General features: G+C 57.7%; 7 protein-coding genes across 7 annotated transcripts; 2 read left to right on the top strand and 5 right to left on the bottom strand.

The window, feature by feature from the left end:
• Positions 1-165: 165 nt before the first annotated feature.
• On the top strand, positions 166-5,736 carry MYCTH_2308880 (uncharacterized protein). Its single transcript, XM_003665255.1, has one exon. It carries the CDS (start codon positions 359-361, stop codon positions 5,624-5,626), a length of 5,268 nt encoding a protein of 1,755 aa, XP_003665303.1. The 5' UTR covers positions 166-358; the 3' UTR covers positions 5,627-5,736.
• Positions 5,737-5,919: 183 nt separating this feature from the next.
• Positions 5,920-6,288, bottom strand: MYCTH_2129150 (uncharacterized protein; the record flags this gene model as incomplete). Its single annotated transcript, XM_003665254.1, has 1 exon — positions 5,920-6,288. One exon carries the CDS (start codon positions 6,286-6,288, stop codon positions 5,920-5,922), a length of 369 nt encoding a protein of 122 aa, XP_003665302.1.
• Positions 6,289-6,744: 456 nt separating this feature from the next.
• On the bottom strand, positions 6,745-9,452 carry MYCTH_2308878 (uncharacterized protein). Its single transcript, XM_003665253.1, has 3 exons — positions 8,568-9,452; positions 8,206-8,452; positions 6,745-8,059 (listed from the first exon to the last, which is right to left on the bottom strand). The coding sequence occupies exons 1-3, from the start codon at positions 8,893-8,895 to the stop codon at positions 6,760-6,762; spliced, it is 1,875 nt and encodes a 624-aa protein (XP_003665301.1). The 5' UTR covers positions 8,896-9,452; the 3' UTR covers positions 6,745-6,759.
• MYCTH_2129148 (uncharacterized protein) lies at positions 9,430-10,681 on the bottom strand (the record flags this gene model as incomplete). The annotated part of the gene is made up of 2 exons (XM_003665252.1): positions 9,430-9,995; positions 10,105-10,681. 2 exons carry the CDS (start codon positions 10,679-10,681, stop codon positions 9,430-9,432), a joined length of 1,143 nt encoding a protein of 380 aa, XP_003665300.1.
• Positions 10,682-12,074: 1,393 nt separating this feature from the next.
• Positions 12,075-13,530, bottom strand: MYCTH_2308875 (uncharacterized protein). The gene is made up of 2 exons (XM_003665251.1): positions 13,326-13,530; positions 12,075-13,193 (listed from the first exon to the last, which is right to left on the bottom strand). Exons 1-2 carry the CDS (start codon positions 13,365-13,367, stop codon positions 12,270-12,272), a joined length of 966 nt encoding a protein of 321 aa, XP_003665299.1. The 5' UTR covers positions 13,368-13,530; the 3' UTR covers positions 12,075-12,269.
• Positions 13,531-16,092: 2,562 nt separating this feature from the next.
• MYCTH_2308874 (uncharacterized protein) lies at positions 16,093-16,641 on the top strand. The gene has a single exon (XM_003665250.1). It carries the CDS (start codon positions 16,386-16,388, stop codon positions 16,554-16,556), a length of 171 nt encoding a protein of 56 aa, XP_003665298.1. The 5' UTR covers positions 16,093-16,385; the 3' UTR covers positions 16,557-16,641.
• A 148-nt stretch (positions 16,642-16,789) lies between these two features.
• On the bottom strand, positions 16,790-18,807 carry MYCTH_2308872 (uncharacterized protein). Its single transcript, XM_003665249.1, has 4 exons — positions 18,438-18,807; positions 18,183-18,321; positions 17,993-18,101; positions 16,790-17,878 (listed from the first exon to the last, which is right to left on the bottom strand). The coding sequence occupies exons 1-4, from the start codon at positions 18,627-18,629 to the stop codon at positions 17,023-17,025; spliced, it is 1,296 nt and encodes a 431-aa protein (XP_003665297.1). The 5' UTR covers positions 18,630-18,807; the 3' UTR covers positions 16,790-17,022.
• Positions 18,808-19,170: the final 363 nt, after the last annotated feature.

The following is a 19,170-nucleotide window of genomic DNA, read 5'->3' as shown; positions in this document are numbered from 1 at the left end:
ATGGCAGCTCTCATTGGTCCATTTCGCCCCACTTCGCCGCTATCAACTGCCAAGGCAGAACAGCTGCTGTGGACACCTCAGGCACCAACTGCGCGGCCAACAGTCCGCCGCGAGCCTCGCCTTCAGTTCAGGCTTGGGGGGCGGTGGGAATTTTTTGTCGGTTGGCAAAGTTTTGCTGACAAGAAGGATTTTCAACAGAAATCACCCCGTAGCAAGCCTCACAGAGCCGTGGTCATGCCCAAAACTTGAGACAAGATACTTCTAGGTTTCAGCATTTTCCTGACCCTATTTTCGTCCTGCCAGATGCCAGATTCGTCGAGATCTCGGCCGTTTCTCCGTCGCGGTACCCCTTGTTACTATGACAGAGATCGCGTCACCCAGCCCAACACACGCAATTCCGCCTGCAGCTTCTGGCGACAATAGTCAACACCCCGAGCAACCGCCATCCAACACGACCCCTGATCCCGCCGAATCCGTCAAACGAGAGCTCGACAATCCACACAACGGATTCGGCAAGCACGGGCAAGATTCTGAAAACCTTGCAGAACGGCACGCCGAAGCCGAACTTCAGGAAAGAAGCGGCACTCGTGACGCGCGTGAGGCGACCAGCACAGACGATGGCCCCCCGGCCAAAAGGCGCCGGATACGCGGCGCAACGCCGAATAACACGGTGCGCAAACCGAAACCCGAATCGCCGCCGTGGAAGAAAATAGAACCCGATGGACCATCGACATTTGTGACGGACGATGGGCGACGGAAGTCGGGGAGAATCAATGCCGTTCCCCTGGAGCTGCAGCCCAGTGACAAACGTATAACGAGACAGGTCTTGCAAAACCAGCACTCTAGCCCGACGAAGAACCGTAATGTTGCGACGAATGGTTACGGTAGCAACCGTGTTTCGACGCCTAACAGCGCGACCGTCGCCAAACGTGCCGTTTCTTCGGGCAAACAACCACCGCCCAAGTCGCCAGCTAACAGGACGCCTCAACGCAAACCTGCAGCCCAGGATTCGAAATCGAGTGCGCGCAGCCGCCGGCGCTCTCCCTCCCCCAAACGCCCTGCAACCCCTGCGAAGCAGTCTCTCGGAACGCGTCGTTCTACGCGTAACCTCCGCCGAGTCGACCATGATGGCGAGGATACGGCTCCTAGCGGGACTCGCACGACGCCCCGCATCAAGTTGCGAGTCAGACCACCGTTGACGACGATCCCGCTTGTCCACCGGGATCAGGCAAATCTCCGTCCCAAGCTCGGCCCCAGTTTCGAGGAGTTTTTCGAGCGCGCTGCGGAGATACCAGTCGAGGAGGGTGGGCTCTTCGTGGCAGCTGAGGATGGTCCGCGGTACACGGAGGAGTCGTTGAGGGAAGACGCTCGACTCATCCTCCGAGTTGAGAAGGAGGTAGAACCCGGTGGTATCCTTTCCGGGGAGAGGTGCTCAGTGTTCGAGCCCGAACCTGAGGAAGAACCGCCAAGGCAGTGGGCGCACGCGGACCATCTCACAAAGGCGATGTCCAATTTTCGAAAGCTGATGCTTCTTGAACAGCAGCGACACAGAGCCACAGCAAAGCGACTTGCCATTGCTTGCCAAGCCGAGTGGATACGACGAAATCCACAACCAAAGACAGCGGAGGAGATCGAACTGGAAGAGTTGGAGCAGAACAAGTTGAAATGGCGACAAGTCAATAAGGTCATATCGGGAACTTGGGAGAATGTCAAAGCCGAGGTCAACCGCCGGCGGTTGGCAGACTGGGAGGCTGAAGAACAGCGCAGGGTCAAAGCCGCGTTGAATCAGGCCGTAAACCTCTCGGAGCAAAAGTTGCAAGCCAGGCAAGCCCGCTTTGACACGGAGGAACTCTCGGACGACAGCCTCACTGACGACATGGTTTCCGACGGCGACGACGAAACTGGCTCGGATGACGATTCCGACGGTTCTGGCGACGTAACGACGGAGGGCGAAGATGACGAGGATAACATGTCCTCCTCAGACGACGAAGAGGACGGAGAATCTGAGTTGTCTGATGAGGGGCTCACGCAGGAGCAGTTACGGGAGAAATACGCCAACCTGCCAGATTTGGATGATCTGATTGGAAACAACAGTGCTTCCAGGAGAGGGGTCCTTGCCGATGAAGCTGCCGATGGAGGACACAATGACGATGACACCAGTGACGAATCAATTGACATGGATGATGATCTTGGGTCCTCAGAGGACGAGTCCTCAGAGGAGGGCAACGACTCAGGCAGTGATGACGACGATGAATCTGAGGACGAGCCTACTGGGCTTCTTGGACTGTTTTTTGGAAAGTCGGAGCTGAAGAAGCTACAGGCTGAGGCTGCTGCTTCTGAACAGACAGAAGACAAGGAGGACGTGCAGATGCTAGACGCTGAAGCTACACCGGGGCCTGAGGCTGCAGAGAACGTCCATGACGAGGCTGCCGTGAAGAAAGAGAACGAGCAGCCTACGCTTGATACGGCAATTGGAGGCGAAGCGGAACAGGGACCAACCAACGACGGACCTCCTTCCCAGCCGCTTCCAAAAATCCTAGGCGACGAACATTCGCGGGCTATACCACAGGGTGTCCAGCCGCCTACAGACGATGGCCAAACGACACAGCCGACAACGCTCGCGACGGTATGTGAGACTCGATCCCATGATGAACAGCGTTCCGCGGAGGATCTTCCCATGACCGATCCTCCAGAGGATTCGGGAAAAGCCGAGGATCATGCTATCCCGACAATACAACAACACAGTCCGGAGACCGAGCCGATCACAAACGGGCATAGTCCATCCCGGAGCCAATCCCCTCGAGCATCGGACGTCACCAAGCCGACGGATGTCGAGACGCCCACGTCAGTGTCTCTGTTGAACGTGCCCAAGACGGACAGCAGATCGACGTCGCCGCAACCAACAGCGCCGAGGACGGAGATACCATTCCTCCTGCGCGGGAAACTTCGCGAGTATCAGCACCTGGGACTTGATTGGCTTGCTGCACTGTACGCCAACAATACGAACGGGATCCTAGCCGATGAAATGGGTTTAGGGAAAACCATTCAGACCATTGCACTTCTGGCACATCTCGCCTGTCATCATGAAGTCTGGGGACCTCACCTCGTCATTGTACCAACGAGTGTAATGCTCAACTGGGAAATGGAGTTCAAGAAATGGTGTCCAGGGTTCAAGATCCTCACGTACTACGGCAATCAGGAAGAGCGCAAGAGGAAACGCCAAGGGTGGACCAACGACGATGTGTGGAATGTGTGCATCACGTCTTACCAAATGGTTCTTCAAGATCAACAAGTATTCCGACGGAGGCGGTGGCATTACATGATCCTCGACGAAGCACACAACATCAAGAACTTCAAGTCTCAGCGGTGGCAAACTCTTCTCGGCTTCAACACGCACTCCCGTCTTCTGCTGACCGGCACGCCACTGCAAAACAACTTGACAGAGCTGTGGTCGCTGTTGTACTTCTTAGCGCCGCCCGAGAACGGCGAAGGTGGCTTCGTTGACCTTAAGGAGTTCCACAACTGGTTTTCCAGGCCAGAATCGCAGATTCTCGAGAGCGGGCGGGAACAACTAGACGATGAAGCACGCGCCATCATCTCCAAGCTCCACAAAGTTCTGCGGCCTTACCTTCTCCGCCGACTCAAGTCGGATGTGGAGAAGCAGATGCCGGCGAAGTATGAGCACGTCGAGTTCTGCCGACTCTCCAAACGCCAGCGCGAGCTCTACGATGGCTTCTTGTCTCGCGCGGACACACGAGAGACCCTGGCTTCTGGGAACTACATGTCGATCATCAACTGCCTAATGCAGCTCCGGAAGGTTTGCAATCACCCTGATCTCTTCGTCGATCGGCCCATCATGACGTCGTTCCGCATGCCGCGCTCGGTTGCGGCGGAGTATGAAGTCCACGAGCAGGTCGTCAAGAAAAAGCTTCTGGCCGTCAAGGGGATGGAGGTCGTGAGCCTCAAGTTCCTCAACATGATTCCCACGGAGTATGAGGGAATGTCGACCTCAGATGCGGACCGAATATATCAACTGAGCACTCACCGGATACTTCACGATCTCAGGGAGGCACAAAAGGTGCGGGCCAACAATGCGTACCATGCCTTAGACCCCGCGTCGGTCAAGTCCAACTTGGTGTACCTGGAGAGCGCCGCACGGTGGGGTCGGTTTGAGGAACTGCAACACTGTGTTTACCTTAACGCACTCCGCCGGCAGCAACGGCCCATCTACGGCAAGCGACTTACTGAACTCTTGACGCTCGATACGCACCGTCGACCACACAAGCAGCGGCCCAAGGTGCCCCAGAAGATTATGAGCTGGTTTGAAGAAGACTCTTTTCTTCTGCACAACGCCATCCCGACGCTCCAACAGCGTGCTGACTCCATGGAGACAATTATCAGCAAGTTTGCCTGTGTCACCCCCGCCGTCGTGACAGGGGACATGACTAGGCTACTTTTGGGGGAGAAGGGAGTCCAGGCCTTCGAGGAGGCTGATCTGCGTCTGTCAGCGCCCGTCAAATATGCACCCTACATGCCCAAAGAGCGGCCTCCGGACCCGTGGCACGAAGCGCGCATGCGGTTGTCAATCCAGTTCCCCGACAAGCGGCTCCTGCAGTACGACTGTGGCAAACTCCAAGTACTAGACAAGCTCCTCCGCCGACTACAAGCCGGAGGGCACCGCGCCCTGATCTTTACGCAGATGACCAAAGTGCTCGACATATTGGAGCGGTTCCTCAACATTCACGGGCACAAGTATCTCCGGCTGGATGGCGCGACCAAGGTAGAACAACGCCAGATCCTCACGGATCGTTTCAACCATGACCCTCGCATCCTCTGCTTCATCCTCTCGACCCGGTCCGGCGGCCTCGGCATCAATCTCACAGGTGCGGACACGGTGATCTTTTACGATCAGGACTGGAACCCGGCCATGGACAAGCAGTGCCAGGACCGGTGCCACCGCATCGGGCAGACGCGTGACGTGCACATCTACCGGCTCGTTAGCGAGCACACGATTGAGGCCAACATCCTCCGCAAGGCTAGCCAGAAGCAGATGTTGGACGATGTTGTGATCCAGGAGGGCGAGTTCACCACCGATTACTTCAACAAGCTCTCGGTGCGGGACGTTGTCAACACCAACGGCGAGGTGGTCGCTAATGAGGACGACATTGCTGCCAACGCTGCCATGGATAGGGTGCTTGGCGGCGTTGAGAGCGCCAACCCTCGCAGTGCGGCTCGCGTGTTGGAGCAGGCAGAGGACAAGGAGGATGTCGCAGCCGCCCGCGTGGCGGAGAAAGAGATCCGGCAGGACGATGCCGATTTTTTGGAGCAACAGCCTGTCTCGGGCAGAGCTTCTGGAATCTCGAGCGTCGGGCAGGGCACGCCACGGGAGGGCACCACAGAGCCCGCGTCTGCTCTTGGCAAGTCTGGGCTGGGCTTGTTCGCAGGATCGGCAGACGAAGCGGTTGTGGAAGAGGAGATGGAGTACAATGCATTCGGAGAGCGGATGGGGACGATTGACGACTACATGTTGCGGTTCATGACCAAGGCGCTGGAGAGCACGCCACTGGAGCTGCCGAAGGATAAGAAGAAGAGTAGAAAGAGGGGCAGGGATACAAGAAAGCGATAGGGACGCACTTGTTAGCGACCGATGGGCAGGGTAACATGGGTATGGCAGGCGCTCGGGTAGACGTTTGTTTGTTTTTTGTATTATAGAATTAGCATCCGAGAAAAGGGGTGGGGGGGGGGGGGGAGTGGCGCGCGTCGTGTGCGACAAGTTTGCGGTTCACCCCATATCAGACATGGGGAGCTCTGAGCATGGAAAGATTGGACGGATCAAGGAGGGATACGGAGTTTATTACAGATGAAGCAGAAAAAAAAGAGACGCAACTCGTAATGTGGAAACAAGCGCTCAGCAACAGCTCACTGGTTTTTCGCAAGGAACTCATTCCAGGCCTCCTTCTTGAAGCGAAGCTGGTCCACCAACCCCTTCGTCCTGGCCGCCTCGGGCGCGATCCGTAGCAGGACGGCCTCGATCCCGTGCCGCCAACGCCGGATGCATCTCGTCCCCCAGCCGTTGCAGCGCCGAGTCCACCTCGCGGACGGCGTCCCGCCCCCGAACCGGTCGGCGATCGGCGCGCTCGGGGGCACCCCGCGGCAGATGCTGTGGCTGCGCACCTCGCCGGGGAGGAGGACGAGGCTGTCGACGTGCACCGTCTCCGGGCGAGCGGCCAGCTCGCGGGTCAGCCCGGCGCCGAAGCCGGCGAGGGCCAGAATGACCCCGTTCGTCATGCTGTTATACTTCTCGCGCGCGACTCGGCTGTGAGATCTCGCAATTCGGCGTTATCAGACGAAGGAGTGACCATTGCACCGTCACTCTGGCGTCCGGTACTTGTTTTGATCTTCTGATACGGCTCGAGATTGAAGCGAGCCGACGAATCATTGCCAGAGACCTTTCGCATCTTGTCTCAATTATCCTGCATCATGAACCCAGGCCTTGTACTAATTACGCCAAACAGTGCGGACCTCGGATTGGGCCTGCATGAGATGCGAGAGCCAGAGGTTTGCCGGAACGTCCGACAAGATGTGCCGCTGACTTCGCTGAGACCAGAAGCCGGGTGCGCGACTACTCGTCACTCCAAGAAGGCAAAGGCGAGAAGACAACTGGATGTGACCGGAGGGGGGCATCACTCCAGGTTTCGCTCCAGCAGGATGGAGGAAGACGCGTGGTGAATGCAGTGCAGTTCAACATCAACTCCCTTGTTATACATGAATCCTCTTCACTACGACCGCGGCGATGGCATAGAAGAAGGCGCTCGCCACGTAAGGTAAGGGCAGGATCTCCACGCCCAAGCCCGTCACCCACAGAGCGGGCATCACGACGGCGCCAACCAGTGTCCCCAGCGTCCTCACCAACATGACGACCGAGAAGACGGGCGCGCCAAGCCCGTCCCCCCCTTCTTCTCCATCGCCGCCGCCGCCGCCACCACCACCACCCCGATTCCAGCCCCGGCCCCGGCCCCGGCTCCCGCTCCGGCTCCGGTCCCGCCCGCCCCTTTTCCCCACCAGTCCCATGCCGGGCGCCCTCAGAAGCGAGTAGGTAAACATGGGCAGGGCGATGCCCAGTGCGTACAGCCCGAGCGAGGGCACCAGGAGCCCGATGCTGGGCGAGCCGGCGATGCACGAGGCCCCCGCCGCCGAGAGCCACAGGCAGGTCTCGGCGTTGCGCAGCACGTCCCGCCAGTCCGCGTCCGTGTCCAGCTCGTCGGGCGTTGAGGGCCTGGACGAGAAAGATCCAGACCTATCACCATTCCCACCACCACCACCACCACCACCACCACCACCAACAGCAACCGGAGTGGTAGCAGTAGTGGTAGCAGTGCTACTACTACTGCTCCTCCTCCTAGTGCCCTCCTGTCTGCGCCCCAGCTGCTTCCGCCGTTGCTTCCGCCGTTGCTGCTGCTGCTGCTGCCAGCGCAGCACGCGGGGGACGGCGACCCAGAGGAGGAAGAAGTTGAAGAGGGCCTTGGCGGAGAGGAGGTAGCCGACCGAGGCGAAGGTCCAGGCGTAGCGGTTGGAGATGTAGAGCGGCAGGAGCTTGGTGTCGGAGGAGGCGAGGGAGGCGAGGAAGAAGACGGACAGCAGGAGGACCAGGCTGCGGGTCGGGCTCGCGAGCAGGGCGAGGAGGGCGCCGACGCGGCGCGCGGCGAGGGATCGCAGGGTGGACGTGTGCGGGTGTCCCCCTCGTCCTCCTCCTCCTCCTCCTCCTCCTGCTGCTACCGCTGCTGCTGCCGCTGCTGCGAGGAGAGGGGTGGCGTGGTGATGTGGGTCGTCGGCCGCCTCTTCTTCGTCGACGATGCCGGTGATGGTGGCGCTGCCGGGATAGGACCTCGTCGACGGGAGCGGGAGGGCGGAGATGACCGGGATGGCGAGGAGCAAGATGGCGATGCCCAGCCAGAGGGGCAGCCACAGGAGAGTGCTCATGGTGGCCGAGGCGAGAGCGGGCCCCAGTTGAGAGGAGAAGATGGAGGAGACGGCGTTGACATAGCCGAAAAATGTCGCGCTACCGGGCCCGGTGTGTCAGCGTCCAGGGAATGGGTACTCAAGTAAGTGGGTGGGTGGGTGAAGTAAGTTAGGTAGGTGGCTTGAGTATGAGTTCGCGACGGTAGTGACAAAGGCACACAGGGGAAGGGGACGTGATGTTAATACCGAAGCACGTTGTCATCTGCCAAGTCCGAAACTATGGCGTAGACAATCGAGTTGAAGACGCAATCGCCACCGAGGAAAGAAAAGACGGGAGCGGCCAGGATCGCGTCGACCGGGAGCGCATGGTCGAAGTAGCCGACGGCGAAGGTCCAGGCGAGCAGCAAGACGCGAGGGACCAGGTTGAGCCACAGCACAAAGCGATGTCCCAGGTGATCTGCGAGGCAAACGAGCGGGATGGTCATCAAGAAGTCTATTGTAGACATAGTTAACTTAGCATACCACTTTTGTATTCTACGGCCAAGTTCTGAAAAAATAAAAAAAAACAAAAGTCCGGAGGTAACGGTGTCCGGCTAAGCTTTGCGTACCACCAGCGACCCAGGCCGCCTCCGTCATTCCCTGGATCCGGCCAAGCGGCTGCTGGACCGGGTCGATCTTGCAGAGCTGCTCCGGGACGGACCCGTCCGGACGCAGAACCGAGGGATCGCGGGCGGCATAGTGTTCCCGGCACAAGCGGCTCTCCAGCACGCGACTCAGGGGGAGTTGGTATAGGCTCCAAGCGAGATTGACGAGGGCGACGAGCAGCAGCAGCGGCCGGACTGCGCGGCGGGATGCTGCCGGTGAGCGATAATACTTGGGATGTGGCGGCGGCACATCCGCGGGGTCGCCGGCAGCGGGTGGTGTCGTCTCCGTCATTGCCCGTTGGCGCGTCCCCGAAAGGGGGGGTGTAAAAGGAGTTGTTGGCCTGGGTCTGTGAAAGAACGGAAGAGCGCAGTTCCGGTGGAGCGGAGCGGAGCGGTCGGTGTGAGCTCGCTCCGTAGGTGGTTCCTGCAAGGGTTCGGAATAGCGAGCAGGCAGGCACAGCAGGCACCAGCCAGCCGATCTGGTGGGGCAGGTGGATCGATAATGCCGCGGCGGGCCGCACCCTTCATCGGCCCTCGCGACCCCCGCCTCTTCGCTATCACCCCGCCATCTTCCCGTCTCGACTTTCAGTTCTGCCCACAATGCGAAACATTCTGCCAGAGTCGACGGAGTCCACCGCGAAAGCAGTCCACTGAGAGAGAAAGAGAGCGGAAGCGCCTGAAGCGTAAGAAATGTAGATGGGCCCATCCTGAGAAAGGGATCACTTTATGCCCAGCTGCAATGCAAAGAATACCCATCATTCCAATTGTTTCCCAATTGTTTTTTCCTGTTCCCATTGCCCGTTCGCGCAATGCAGCAATCGGTTGCTCATTCCGCATACTGCGGAGGTGGAGACCTCGGCGGGAAGCCGCCATGCTGCAGCAGGGAATCTGACTGCGCGGGAGTGACGGGTGACACCTGGTTCTGGGTGGAAGGTGTCGCGTGTTCTTGTTGCTTGGACGTAGGATCGAGCTCGGCGCTGCCGTGGCCGTGCGGGTCCATCTCGTACTTGCCGTTGTCGTTGGCCAGCTCGACGCGGTACCGGCCATCCATCTCGTAAGGGCCGGTTATCTTCTGCACCACGGGCTGGTGGTGCTGGCTCGACGAAAACTCGCTCGGCGTCGGCATCGGCGTCTGCGTCTGCGTCTGAGACTTGGGCTCGCCCGCGTCCGAGGATGCCGCCGCGGTCGAAGAGGTGCCCGACCTGAGCAACTTGCTCGAGAGGCGGCTAGCCGCGCCCCCGCGCCCGCCCCTCGACCGCCGGAAATACCAAATGGCCAGAGCCGCCGCGAGAAGGAAGAGCACCCCGCCGACGACCCCGACCGCGATGCCGATGATGGTGCCGTGGGACATGCTATTACTACTGCCCTTCGACGGGTCCCAGACCCAGCCCGCTGAATGAACCGTGTCAGCACACTTTAATCCACTCTCTCTCTTCTGCCTGAGTTGGGCAAAATAAATAAGAAAAATAATAATTATTATTTTTTTTTAAAAAAAACTTACCGGGCGGAGCGCTGTGGTCGCACAGGTACACCTGCGAGCATGTGGTCTTGGCGTACTTGTACAGGTCCTTGCTGTACATCTGGTAGCAGCTAAAGTTGCCGTAGCCGTTGTTGCCGATGCCGGCGAACTCGCCGTCCTTGACGTGCGGGCCGATCAGGGCGGTGAAGGTGACGCCCGTGGTCGTGAAGAGGGCCGACGTGTTGTCGTTGACCCATAGCGCCGTCTGGCCCTCCTTGGTCTCGACCACGGCCACGTCCTGGGGCGACGGGCCCGGGTCGCCGGGGAAGTAGGCGATCTGCGAAGACAGCACGCCGGCCGTGTCGACGCAGTCGGCGAGGACTACGTGCTCGCCCTCGTTGCGTACCTGGAGCGGAGACGGGAGGGACCGGGGAGACCGGGGTGCCGCGGGAGCCGCGGGAGCCTGGAGACATTGTCTGGCCGCGACGGCAGCGGCGGCAGCGCCGGCCGGGGCGATGGGGGATGATGGGTTGATGAAGAGCCCGGCGACCAGCGCGAGATTGGGCAGCCGCGGCCCGAGAGCGCGCTGTCGCCGTGTCCGGTCCGAGGCCTTGTCCATCATTCACAGAACACAGAAAATGGTAGTTAACGTAGTGGGGCCGCTTTTTTGTTCTTCGGGCCGCCGAGCGCTGCCAACCGGTCCCGACGGACAGATCCAGTCCTCGTTAGCGTCGCTAAAGTAAGTTCTCGCTTCGCAGAAAACGGGGAAGCTAGTCGGGCTTAGGGTAGGTATTTGACTAGAGAAGCGACGTGGAAAGACCCAGGATCATGTTAAGGTGCTTCGTCATGTTCTTCTATCTACGCTAAGGTTGTTTTAGTGTAGCGTGCGGCCCTACCCCCGCCGAGAGCCAGCAATTGGGGAGGCTGCAAAGTCCCGAAGTGCTTCCTTTCGTCCCCCCAGAAAAATGGCTTGGCTGGGGATGACCTCGAAAAGAACAACAACAAAAAAAAATGGCTTTGCGACTTTTTGATGCAGCGACTACGGCATTACCACCCAATCAGCGTTGGCTGATGGGCGAGTAGCTGACATTACATTAGTGCTGACACTCCATCTTCGTTTGTGCGCTTGGGGCGGTCTAGGCCCGCTGGACTTTGGGGAAGGTGGGAACGAAAACTGCGGATAAGAACAACGGGAGAGAGGTGTCTGGGGAGGGGAGGGAACGAGGAACAACCGGTTCGTCCCTTTCCAGACATATCAATCGCGCTCAGTCCGTTGTCTTCTCCTGAGCTGAACCGTCTCAGCTCAGACATCGTTCCAATTGCCCCAAACGTGCATGCCCTCACGCCAGGTGCGGTCAGGGAAATTGTCGGTGGGACTGATTTGAAGCAGGGAAGTACGAGAAGTACCCGTGAATGGCAACGCAACAGCAGGTTGCAACCAATCACCCCGAAATCCTCGTGAGTAGGATTGAGTACCCTGGTGGTTTATTATGGGACGGAAGACGTAGTATGAGGGGTCATGCAGGTCTATAATTACACTTAAGGATCCGTACGATCGACGCTACTCCGTACAACGAGATCTGCATCTTTCTTCTTCCGTCTTCTCCACACACTAAAAGGGCATGCCCTGTCAACACCATACACCACTACGCTATCGTGAGCACCACTCACATCGTTGGGCGGCACGATAATTTGACAAAACTACCTTACAGAACCAAGCCAAAGTGACGGATGTTATATTCTCGACAAGGTACGGGCCCACTTTGGTAGCCATTATGCATTGTAAGCCCATGTGTCATTTTAGATAAACAGAATTGCGGGTTCTATACGGAGGAGGTGTTCTTAAGAGAGTGCCGGAAAGCTTGGCTGACCCGGCGGACCCGGCGAACCCAGACTCTGGAGGTTAATATCGTGCGGGTAGATATGTACATAAGGTGCATAACGACATCCCCATTAGAGGTACCCGGTAAAATCCGTACGCCTCCGAGATTTACAACAGAGTTTCATGTCTAATTACTAGTGGCCTGACTCACGGAACATTGGGTGGTAGGTTATGATTGAAGCATCCAATAGCAAATGTAAATCACATTTGTCAATGGGGGGATCACGAGAACACACCAAGAGCGCTTATACACTACGTGCTATCAACATGTCCCTTTCCCATCTGGATACCAGTTATGATTTCTCCGCGTTCTGGATCTTTTTGGTCACAAACCGAGCGGGTTGTAGCCGCTCAAAGCCATGTCGACGGCCCGCTTGGTGGCCTCATCGAGGTCCTCCTTGGGCAGGCCGAGGATCGGGTTGGCCTCGCCGACGTAGTTGCTGACGGGGTTGGAGGCGTCAAAGATGCCCCCGTACAGCACCTTGGCGAAGCCGCGGAGGTCCTTGTTCCGCATCTGCTCCTCGCCGTCCTTGAGGCGCTTCTCGACCGGCTCGTACGTGATCTGCCAGTCGGCGTCGGTGGTGCCTAGCACGCGGTGCACGCTGTCGAGCATGTCGCGCTGCGAGAGGTGCCAGCTCTCGACCAGCACGCCCTTGTCGTTGATGAAGTCGGCCAGTGAAGGGGAGGAGCCCCGCTGAGGCAGGCTCAGCAAGGCGGCGATGGCGCGGCCGCACTGATCCCAGGTGCTGACGGTGATGGGCCGCTTGCCGTCGTCGAAGAAGGTCACCTTGCGCTGTGCAATGTCGATGCCGAACCACGGGTCTCCGAGCGCCAGGCTCCACTCGTACCAGAAGCCGCACGCCATGTGGACCCGGGTCGAGAAGCCATTGCGGGTGACTTCACTGAGCCGTTCTAGCGAGAGCTTGGTGTAGATGTCGGTGCTGCCGGTGATGGTGTGGTGCGGGTAGCCGTAGTAGTTGGGCATGACGTACGGCACTTTGGCCTTACCCGCCGCATCCGTGATCTTGCTGTGTAGTTCTGGGGGTGCACTCACGCCGAGGGTGATGATCAGGAACTCTTGGCCGACGAGCGCCTCCACGATCGAGTCCTGGTTGTCGTAGTCGACCTCGACCTTTTTGGCGCCCTCGGGGATCTCGCCATTGCTGCCTTTACGGGTCAAGGCCGTAACAGTGTGCTTGCCGCCCTGAAGTAACGCCCGGGCAAACGCGCCTCCGATGCGGCCGGATGCCTAGTAGTAGAAGAGGGAAGACGAGACAGACTCGTGTGAGAATGTGCCACTGCAGAGCAAGTACCTGGTGAGGTCCCCGGGGGGGGGGGGGTGTGGGGTGGGGGGGCGAGGGGTAGGGGATGATGAACTTACGCCGACAATAGCGACTTTTGTGACAGGGTCAGTAGCAGACATGGTGGCGGCTCTCGAAAGAGGTTTGTTAATTCGTTGAATTTTGCGTGGAGGCTCTGGAAAAGAGGCTGGGTTGAAGGACTCTGATAACTCCCGTCGAAGACTTAATTATTAATTAAGTAATTATGTGCCTTGGGTTAGGTTTTCCGTCGGGTGTGGCTGCGGTGATTGAAGAGCCGAGCAGAACCTAAACGGGATCACCAGCTTGGACTTTAATAGAATTTCCAGTCCCAGCTTCCATGTTCGCAATCCCGATGCACCTCGCCCCGATAGAATCAAAAGTGCATTTTCGCGGAGCCCGGTGTTAAGCCCCGGAGATACATTTCTATGAGGCAAATGGAAACTCCGATCACGCGTGACCGGCGTTTCGATCATAAAGGCCGGCTTACGCAATTCGCGGTCTCTTATTGGGGATGAAGAGAGTCCGCTCTTGATAATTCGCATCTCAAATATCTCCGAGCCGGCAGAGCAATCCGTCCGAGCAGTGCGTCACTGGTGCGCCTTGTGTAGCGTTCCAAAGTTGTAGTTCTACTAGAGCCGGTAAATCCGTGTGCCCACCCCAGCTCCTATTGGCAACAAGCGCTAGGAAGGATCTTGATCGCTAGAAGAGCTGCATTGTGCCAGATATGTATGTACCATGTCGCTGAATCCTTCAATCTTCGGCGAAAATGGTCTGCCTTCACAAATCCTGCGGCGTTTAACCTTGCTTCGCCGAGTTTTGTCTTTAGTTCGTGATATACCTACTAGTTTTAGTGGGGGAGAGCCGATCGGAGCATTCCAAAGTCCGAGGTCACAGACTTGAGACTATCCCACTGACCTCCGTGGGTTGCCCAATCATTTGTCTTTCGTCCTTGATAGAAGATGGTGGTTCCAATAGATGGAAAAGGTTGTAGTATTGTAAATAGTTCAAAAGTGCGATGTCCCCTTCCTACGTTTGCTGGCCCTGTGGCTCTGTATAAGTAGAGGATAGGAACAAAGAACACTCCGTTTGCCAGCCCGTTTGCCAGATCCACAGGGCTTATCTTATCCAACCTTACATGATGGACGCGTCCGTAGACAACGTACTGCATCAGTCCTCCATATCGGGCAATCTTGGTATTCGAGGTAGCAACTACTAATTAAAACACTTTCATCACGAGATTCCACTTTTCTTTCCTTTGTTTTCTTTTTTGTTCCTATTTTTCCTGGCACTCTTTTCTTCTTCTTTCAATGATTGTGTGGCAATGGCAGACAATCGAAGGTCTTTTGCTGGAAGTGTCACCCATAATCTCCTCTCCCAAGCTGGATAGCGGCTTGCAATCAGGATATCCTCAAATTTAATCCATAAACTCGATCTCAAAGCGTTTTTCCCACTGTCTTTGTTACGTTTCTGAACCTGGAGTTCCTATGTTGAAAGCCAAGGCTGTATGATAGGTTGGTGTGCTTGTTTAGCCGACGGGCATGCTCAAGCCTGTGAATGCGAGCCTGCCACACTTACGTACCTACCCTGGTTACAATCACGAGGGGCTATCTCAAGTCAGCGACGGTAGGAGAAAGGACAGTCCGATCCACGCAGCCTCAGGTCACTCCATTTAATAATCAGCCCCGAGTTGGGAAGGCTTCCTGGTATCACTTGCCTACCTCTACTCCTACATTCTTGTGATATCTGAGGTTACCCTCCTTGGATTTTGAACCTCGGACTTCCCATTATCCGGGTCAGGCCTTCCGCATCGTTCCAGGTATCGACCCTCCAACCCAACTCCAACTCCACAGGCTGCGTCATTACCGAACAGGTTCGTGTCAGTTGCGAAAGCGTGGTTCGTTCCATACCATGCAACCACACCATGAAAATCGAAGAACAAGCCGTCGAGCTGACCCATCTGTCTAATTCTTAGTTTACGAGTATGAAAGTGCGTGCGGTGTACATAATTACAACAATGCGTCTTCCTCCTGCATGACCAATTTCCCGGAACCGCCAAGGTGCCTGCCATGGACTGCCACCTAAACAAAAAGGGACTAAAAGGATCGTAACTCGAACTGGACCCGGAGCTCCTGCCTTTCGGCCTGCGGGTAATTTAGCCAGGCCAATGATCGGTACAAGCAAATTCCGCCCGCTGCAACCGCTTGAGCTCTCCCAACAGACCACAGTGGTTCACTTGGATGAGATTCTGAAAAAAAAAAGAAACTATCAGCTGTCGTTCAATTTCCGAGATTGATGACATAATAATCGGTTGCCGTTGGAGAGAAGGAGACGGCCAGACGGATTCCCCGACCCCCTGCCCCCTTCCTCCCTCTCCCGCGCAGGACCCGAGGTCGATCTCGCAAGAGCCGGGCACAAGACGCTCCGGATTGAGGCCGGCGGGGACGAGGGCGACAACCCGACCTAGACCGACATTGCCAACTTCAACTAGGCGGCCAACGACGAACTGACGCGCTGGGACTTTTGGTTCAAGCATTCGGACGACCCGGCCGAGGAGCTGGCCCGCTTCAACATCACGCTGGTCAAGGACCTTCCAGGCGTGGGCGAGAACCTGGGCGATAACTACGAGGGTTCCCTGCTCGCCCTGGGCGCCGCCCCAATCGACTCGGGCCTCATCACCCTGCTCCTACGCACACCCTCGGCCCCGACCGCCAGGCGTAACATCTTCGCCTGGTGCGGCGCCTTCTCCTTTGAGGGCTTCTGGCCCCGGTTTCCCCACCTACCACGGCCCGACCCAGTACGAGTGCGCCCTGGTGCACCTGGCGCCCAAGTCCCAGGCCGGCTCTGTCCGTCTCGTCTCGGCCGACCCGCAGGATCGACCCGAAATCAACTTCCGCTTCTTCCGCGACCGCGGCGACGAGGACCCTGAAGGAGCTGGTCGAGGCCGCCAACCTGCTACGCGAGGCCTGGCGGGCCGCTGGCGAGCCCGCCCTGCCCTTTGACGAGCTACACCCCTGCCCGGACAAAAGTGCTCCGACGAGTCCCAGGCCGAGTATATCAAGCTCCAGGCCTACTCGCACCACGCGACATCGACCTGGGCCATCGGCGCCGACGACGACCTCATGGCCGTGCTCGATCACAAATTCCGCGTCCGGGGTGTCGAAGGCCTCCGCGTCGTCGACGCGAGCGCCTTCCCCGCCGTCCCTGGCGCGTTCCCGAGCTGCCCGACTATGGTGCTCAGTGCCAAAGCCGCTGAGGTCATCCTGGCGGATGCCTCCGAGAGGCTCCGGTAATATGGGCGCCTTGTTGGCCACGTGATTACCTAACAACCTTTAGGTAGGTATTATTAGTTGCTCTACGGGGTCGTGCTAGGTGCGGAAGAGCCAGGTTGTCCTGGGGATATCGGACGTGAGGTATTAGTAGTAAAATGCGAAGACGCTGTTAGGACACAAGATAGAGTGGAAATTGAAACAATGTTCCGAGTTGAAGACGCATAAGCATTATTTATTACCTACTTTTGCACCACCACCACCGCCCTTCTTCGAACCAGAACGTTTCCTCATCATGATCATGACAGATTCGTCTTTTCGCTGTTTAGCTGCTCTCAATTTATGCGCCTCTCGTCTAGTTAACAATATGCAATGCCAAAAAAAGAAGAGTAATAACTATAGGTATCTTGCCTCTTCGCTATCCAGCAAGCGTTCATTGGGAATAAGACAACGACCATCATACCATCTCTCTTAGGAGACGAGAACTCGCTCACATCTTGGCCTTCATCTCCCTCACCCACCGCTCGTCAATCATCATCTCCTCCCTCCTACCGCCGCCAGCCGCTGCCGCGGCCTCTCTTCTCCTCCTCCGCTCCGCCTCCGCCGCTTCGTGCTCCCGCCGCCACAGCGCCAGCTCGCCGGGCAGGAACTCGGCGACGGCGTCGGCGCACTCGGCCACCTTCTCCATGGCCACCAGGTGGCCGCAGTCCAGCACCGCCTCCCGCACCCGGCCCCGCGCCGCCCCGCCGCTGCCCCCGACCCCGGTCCCCGTCCGGGCCATCTTGGCCCGCCTCGCCTCGGGCCCAGACATGTCCGACCGTGCCCCGAACACGTACAGCACCCCGGGCCGCAGCTCCGGAAGCCGCTCGAACGCCTGTCGCGGCTCCGCCCGGTAGAACGGGTACCGGCTCTTCTGGGAGGAGGAGTCGGAGTCGTTGCCGTCGTGGCCTGCCCAATCACGCAAGTCGCTCCCCGCGCGGTAGGTCGGCCGTAGGAAGGTGAAGAGCTCTTGGTGCTTGGTCGTTGTCAGCGTGACGGGCGGGCCTCCGCCGCCGCCGCCGCCGCTTGCTGCATTCCCGGAAGACGAAGGGGGAGAAGAAGGATACAGCTCGGTCGGGAGGTCGCGCAGGCCGTAGCGCACCCACAGGTCGAACACGCGCCGGTCCCAGGCCTGGTAGAAGGGGGACTGGGCGAACTTGGCGGCCGCGGCGGCGCGCGAGTCCCACAGGTCGCGCCGCCACGTGGATGCCCGGGCCGGCCCCAGGCCCGTGGTGCCCGTCTCGATGACCGGGTCGATCAGGATGAGCGAGTGCAGCAAGCGCGGGTTTTGCAGGGCGAGATGGGTGCTGTTAATTTCACAAAGGGAAATCAAGAGTTGGTTATTATCTGAGTTCTGAACCGCTCTCTCGCCAGTCTTACCGAGGACCAGGGAGGGAGAGTAATTAGTGGGGAATGCTCACAGTTGTGCGGCGCCCATGCTGTGGCCGATGCCGACCAGGGGGTGCGGCATCTCATCGCGCTTCAGGTTGATCAGGTTGGCCAGGTCCCTGGTGTGATCCAACCAGCTAGCTGCGGAGTAAATTAGCTTCGCTGCTGTTCCTTGTGGTTCCCATCCCCACGCCCACCGGGGAGTCATTGGTGAGTACATACGATCGTTTCCGAGAATCTTCTCGTTCAGCACCCCGGACTGCCCTTGATTCCACATGTCGGCAATCCAGATGGACCGGATGCGGATACCGCTCTTTGTTATCCTCTTGTGGATTTCATCCCACAGCGGCTCGTATAGCTCCTGAAATTGGGAATATGGTCAGAATGGGAAAAGGAGGTTGTGGGGGGGGGGGGTTGAAAATGATCAAGGGGCATCATGATGAAGTTGACAGTTGACATCACAGCAAGACTGCTGACCTTGGGGAATGCGTTGGCATGTGCGGCAATGATGGTCACATCGCCTGGTTGCGGGTTCGGGTTGTCGAGCGGGATGTATTGTTTGACGGCGAGTTGGGGCCTGTCGGCGTCTCCATTCGCGGTCGCTCCGACATACTCGCGCGAATGAGAGCAACTGACCGTGTGCTCGACGACACGGAAAAATTCTGGCATCTTCCTCGACAGAATGCCAGGATTTAGAGTTTGGAATGAGAGTATGCTTTTGCCCCCCCAAGAACTGAATGTAAAAAGCCCCGACTTTCTCCTTCGTTGAGTGTGAAGCCGACGTCGCCGCCGGGCACCCTAGTAGGGCAGGAACTGATGTTTGCTGGAAGACGGGAGTACGGATAATAATAATACATACGGATAGTACAACAGTAAACGTTCTTGGCGGGTTTGTTGCTCGGCTTCTGAACAACCTCGGTTTCAATGCCAGTGGAGAATTCCATTCGGACCCTCCAATTGGACAGCATCGGTCCCCGGCTAAGCTTCTCCGCATCATTCAACCGCGCTTCTTGCGTATAAGTAATCAGAAAATCGGAATATCAGATGCTCAACATCGCGATAGATGCCATACTTGAAAGCAAGCCACTAATCCATAGGTTATAATAACTATAGAATGAGTGAATGACAGGTCCAGTTGAGGTGGTAATAGAGGAAGTGATGGGACTGCAAGTTCCCGATCGGCAGATATAATTAAGATGATTATGTCAGA

This window comes from Thermothelomyces thermophilus, chromosome 5 (assembly GCF_000226095.1).
Source record: "Thermothelomyces thermophilus ATCC 42464 chromosome 5, complete sequence".
Classification (NCBI taxonomy): Eukaryota; Fungi; Ascomycota; class Sordariomycetes; order Sordariales; family Chaetomiaceae; genus Thermothelomyces; species Thermothelomyces thermophilus.
This window is presented reverse-complemented; position numbering and strand designations above follow the sequence as displayed.